This window comes from Gekko japonicus, unplaced genomic scaffold (assembly GCF_001447785.1).
Source record: "Gekko japonicus isolate JY-2015 unplaced genomic scaffold, Gekko_japonicus_V1.1 scaffold971, whole genome shotgun sequence".
NCBI lineage: Eukaryota > Metazoa > Chordata > Lepidosauria > Squamata > Gekkonidae > Gekko > Gekko japonicus.
In genome coordinates this window covers 303,590-308,876 of record NW_015173151.1, presented here as the reverse complement: position 1 = coordinate 308,876, position 5,287 = coordinate 303,590, and the positions used below count along the sequence as shown (strand labels likewise).

The following is a 5,287-nucleotide window of genomic DNA, read 5'->3' as shown; positions in this document are numbered from 1 at the left end:
CCAGCTGCAGGAATGTTACTGTAAAGATCAGAGGGAGTAGATTTTGGCTTGCATTGCTACTTGTGGGGAGGAGGGGCTCCTGCCTTTCTCCCATGCCCTTTTCAGACACAGACACCCCCCTCTGAATTATTTATATATTGTTATTTTATTTGATTGGATCATTTTAAGACTGTGTTATATTTCCTGCTGTGAGGTGCCCTGAGACAGCTTGCGGGAAGGGCGTGATATAAATCGAAATAATAAATAAATAAATACCTTTGGAGCAACACGTACTTGGACTCCATGTGCTGCTCTGACCCCAGTGTCATCTAGTGAACAAATATATTGGATATTTTGCCAGCTCTAGGGTGGAAAATACCTGGAGATTTTGTGGGTGGAGCCTGGGGGAGGCAGGGTTTGGGGAGGGGCCTCAGCAGGATATATTGCCATAGAGTCCACCCTCCAAGGCAGCCATTTTCTCCAGGGGAACTAATCTCTGTTATTTGGAGATCAATTGTAATACCAGGAGATCTCCAGGCCCCACCTGGAGGTTGGCAACCCTAATTTAGGGTTGGTATTCCACACACACACACCCAATCTGAGTCAGTTTCTTTGACCTCACAAGGTTTTGTCTTGGGGAAACTTCTTAAGACACAAGAATATTATTTAGAAAATTGGAAAGTGAAAATGGACCGGAATGAAGGTAGATCAGTTTTCATACTGGCATGTCGGCCTTCAAAATGGATATATCCAGGGATCTTTTTGTAGAAAAAGCCCAGCAGGAACTCATTAGCATAATAGGCCACACCCAACAGCAGGAACTCATTAGCATATTAGGCCACACCCCCGTGTTATCAGAAATGTGGCCATCCAGCCACACCCACCTTTTGCTTCTTATTCTGTTTACCTTGTTTGTTGTCAAAACCCAGGGCTTTTTTTGTAGCAGGAACCCCTTTGCATGTTAGGCCACACACCCCTAATGTAGCCAGTCCTAATGAGTTTCTGCTGTTGGGTGTGGCCTATTATGCTAATGAGTTCCTGCTGGGTGTGGCCAACTCGGGAGCCACCCGGAACTCCGTTCCTGTGCGTTCCTGCCCAAAAATAGCCCTGGATATATCCTCCTCCTCAAAGAGGGAGAGAGCAGACAGATTTCTACGCAGCCTGGTAACTTCTCCTTATCTTGGCAGGCCCATTCTCAGTACGTCTGTCAGGATCTTCAAATCTCTGCATAGGACGGGTGGAAATCTTTCACCGAGGCGAATGGGGGACGGTTTGCGATGACGAGTGGGACGTGCTGGATGCAACCGTGGTGTGCCGAGAACTGGACTGTGGGGAGGCTCTTTCCGCACCCCATGGAGCCTGGTTTGGTGAAGGCACTGGTCCCATCTGGCTGAATGAGGTGCGCTGCCTGGGCACCGAGCAGTACCTTCGGACCTGCCGCCATAAAGGCTTTCGCAGGCACGTCTGCACCCACGAGGAGGACGCCAGCGTCATCTGCTCAGGTGGGGCTGTCACGACAGAAAACTTAACTGCTGTTCTGGTCCCACAGGATGACAGAGGAGACTAAATATCTTGCCCCACTACCAGGAACTGATTTATTAAATTATCACACCTTTCCTTCAAGAAGCTCAGCATACATGGGGCGATTCTGCATCTGGCATTTGCTCCACATTTTCTCAACACTGAGGGAAAGGTGTAGCTCAAAACCACATTCAGATACCCCCGGGCCACTCTGAATGGCCATACATCTATGCAGAAGGTATCATAAAACCCGATGAACAAAGAACGTGAACGTGGCATGCAGTGCAGAGGGTACCAAAAAATCCGATGATCAAAGGAAATGAAAGCGGCATGCAGTGCAGAGGGGAATTTCTGTTCCAAGGTTGTTTTGGTAAAACGAGGGAAACGGCAATGCAGAATCCTCCATGGTCTCCTCTCTCAGTTTTCCCCTCACAACAACCCTGTGATGCTAGGTTAAGCTGAGGGAGCGACTGGCCCAAGGTGACCCAGTGGACTTCATGGTACAGTGAGGATTTGATTTGATCCCTGGTCTCCCCAGCTATAGTCCAATTGTACAGATTCATTCCTGGCAGGGGATGAACCGAGCAAGATCCTTCTAATTAGAAGCACCTGAGTAACACCTCCTTGAGTTTGCTTTCCCCTCTGCACACAGGTATTTAAGGCCAGGGGTGTCCAGAAGTACAAGCCCCTTGGACACAAGCTAAAAGAAAGAATGAAAGGACTCTTGCCTCGCAGCTCTTAGCCTGAGTATTGGAGCGTAGACCCGGGCGGAACATCAGCCAGCCGAGAGAGAAGACCCAGTTAGCTATTGGAATCTTCCCTCCCGTTTCTTGTTTGTTGTTGTATTTGCTGTTTTTATCCTGTGTCGCATCAGCCACTTTGGGTCCCCCACTGGGAAGAAAAGCAGAACACCAATATACTAAATAAATAATTTCAGCGGGTGACCATTGGGACACATTCCTAGAAAGTGTATGAACAAAATACATTTCCCCAAAGTGTTGAGTAACTGCAACCTGCCGTTGGAGTTCCTAGATCAGGGAATGATGCTGGCTGTTCAAGATGTGAGGATTCAACCCTCAACGCTCCAGCACAAAAGCTGGAAAGGCAGAATATGAATTTATTTAATATATTTAAAACAGGTCAATCTTGCCTCATCTCCTAGGACTCCTATGGATCACTGCTTTCTCATAATAACATCCTTCAGTATACACAATTATGGACCAAACTCAGACCATACATTGATCTCCCTTTATCTATAGAGGAGAGTGGTTTTAGTTGAGAAGCTTCAGTTTCTCAAAAACAGAGGCCCTTAACTTTCTCTGTGAGGCTTCTAAATCATCTTTACTTCCTTTCCTTGCAGGAGTCTGAGGTTGCATTGAGCCAATTGGTTTCTGCATAGAGAAAGCCTTCACGTAATCACATTTAAAGCAGACAGCAAGTGAAGATGGAGCATACCTGCTCCATGTAGCAGCAAAGGCCAGCCCTGGTGTGTACCCCCCCCTCCGAGCCTCACATCCTAATCCTGTTGGCCCTGAAGGGAAAATGTATCCAGTTGGCTGAGTACCTATTAGCAGCAGGGTTGCTTGTGAGGTTTGTGCTTAATGGTAGGAACTGGGTGTAAAATAAAGCCCTAAAATAGACTGCTGTCCCTGAAGTAAGATGGTTCTGTAGCTTGCTGAAGCTCTCTCAGCCAACAAGGCTGACTGAATTCTCCCCCTTTCTCCTTTAACAGTTCAGCGTTCCCCTCCTTTCACCGCCTTTTCTCCTCCCCCAACTGTCAAAGAAGACAACATGGAGGCAGTAATGTCTACAAGACCAGCACCTTCTGTACCTGCGGGGGGTGAGTGTGCAGGCAACCGGAAATCCAACGTTTCCCTGGTTCACCTGCAAAATATGCATCTCTAGAGTTGCATTAAAGGATATTGGGTTGGGTTTCCAAGTCTGGCTTGGCGGGAGGAGGGCAGAGATTGGGGAGGACAGTGGAGATGTGATGTAGGGTTCCCAACCTCCTGGTGGGACCTGGAGAGCCCCTGGAATGACAACTGATATCCAGGCTATGGAGATCAGTTCCCATGGAGAAAATGGCTGATTTGGAGGGTGGATTGTATAGCATTATATCCCACTGAGGTCCCTCCCTTCCCCAAACCCCACTCTCCCCTGGCTGTACCTCACCCGCCCAAAAAAATCCAGGAATTTCACAAACAGGAGTTGGCGACTCTAAATTGTGATGTCATTCTAGGACCTAGATTTTTCTCAGGTTCTATGGTACACCATAGAATTTACCCTTAGAAACCGTCATTTCCTTCAGATGAACAGACCTCTGTGGCTTGGAGTTCAGTTGTAATTCTGAGAGAACTCCAGGTCCCACTTGTCGGTTGGTGACCCAATGCCGGGGTTAAAGGTGCTACACAAAGCCCAGACAGGTCTCTCCTCTGACAGTGCCCTCTCTGACCATCTCTCTTGATTAGTCCTGACTTGGAAGTGCTACCCAGAGGAGATTTTTCTGCTCAGCTTCCACATGGTAAAATGGCATTTGTGGCAAAGACACAAGCTACCAAGCACCTTTCTTGGGGGGGGGGGGGCTGGATCTATGTGCTCTGGCAGGCCCCATGTGGCAGTTTATGTTATCTACTCTGATCGTGGCATTCTGTGGTTTGGGTTGCATACAATGTTCCCTCTGAGCTGTGTAGTCTTGTGAGCAAAAATTCTACTTGGTGAGCTACTGGCATTGAAGTTGTGAGTGAGCGATTTGGCTACTGCATAAATTAGTTCGTTCTGGAGCCCTCCTTCCTGAGCTAAGAGAAAAATGTGTGAGCTGGAGGCTAAAAAACTGTGAGCTAGCTCACACTAACTCAGCTTAGAGGGAACAGTGGTTGCATAGATTTGGGTTGCATAGAGGGAAGGTTTGAATAGGGTTACACCTTTTTAGAGATGCCTCTCCTGGACCTTTAACAATAGCTTGGCGCAGCAAAATTCAGAAGGAGAAGCTTCCGATTTGGAGTGTGGGGAAGGAGCCAGGTATTCCTGTACAGCTATTTGGTGCGAAGGGCTGGCTACAGTGGAAGCGTAGAGCCGGACAGCACCTATTTCTTCCAGAACATCTATTTAACTTTAATTAAATTACCTTTAATTCCATTAGCCAGTGCCCCTAAGAAACTTAAATGCCCCCCCGACTAAAAAAAATCCTGGCTACAGGCCTGGTTAAGATGCAGAGCTGCAGACCAGAAGGTTTGTAGTTTGGCAGTTCGAGACCCTAGTGCTGTGTGACAGAATGAGTTCCTGCCTCCGGCCCCAGCTCCTGCCAATCTGGCAGTTCAAAAGCAAGAAATTGCAAGTAGATAAATATGTACTGCTTCAGTGGGAAGGTAACAGCATTCTGTGTGCCTCGGCGTTTAGTCATGCCGGGCACATGACCACAGAAATGAGCACCGCCCCCTAGAGTCAGATTCAACTAGCTTTCGAGCAAGGGAAACCTTTACTTTTACCTTTAACCGTACTACTCTTCCCTATCTTACAGTGTGCTATGAATGCTACAAGGGTCAAGCTACAGGAAATAAAATTATATCAAAAGAAATATTTATTACTAGGAATAAGGCCCGTTGTGGAAATAAATACAACAAGCTCTAGAAAGAGGCTCTGGGAGAGTGCCAAGGCCTTGGGCACTCAGCTTCAATGTGCTGTGGCGACCTCAGCAGGGTATAATGACACAGAGTCCACCATTTTCTCCAGCGGAACTGATCTCTGCTACCCAAAGAACAGTTGTAATTTTCAGTGATCTCCAGCCCTC

At 47.5% G+C, this 5,287-nt stretch overlaps 1 protein-coding gene across 1 annotated transcript in view; it reads left to right on the top strand.

Moving 5' to 3' along the window:
- The window catches only part of LOC107119778 (soluble scavenger receptor cysteine-rich domain-containing protein SSC5D-like), a 26,172-nt gene that overhangs the window by 4,803 nt on the left and 16,082 nt on the right, over positions 1–5,287 (top strand). Inside the window, 2 exon segments of the mRNA XM_015422372.1 lie at positions 1,167–1,481; positions 3,233–3,340. Of these exon segments, the coding sequence (XP_015277858.1) occupies positions 1,167–1,481; positions 3,233–3,340 (423 nt within the window).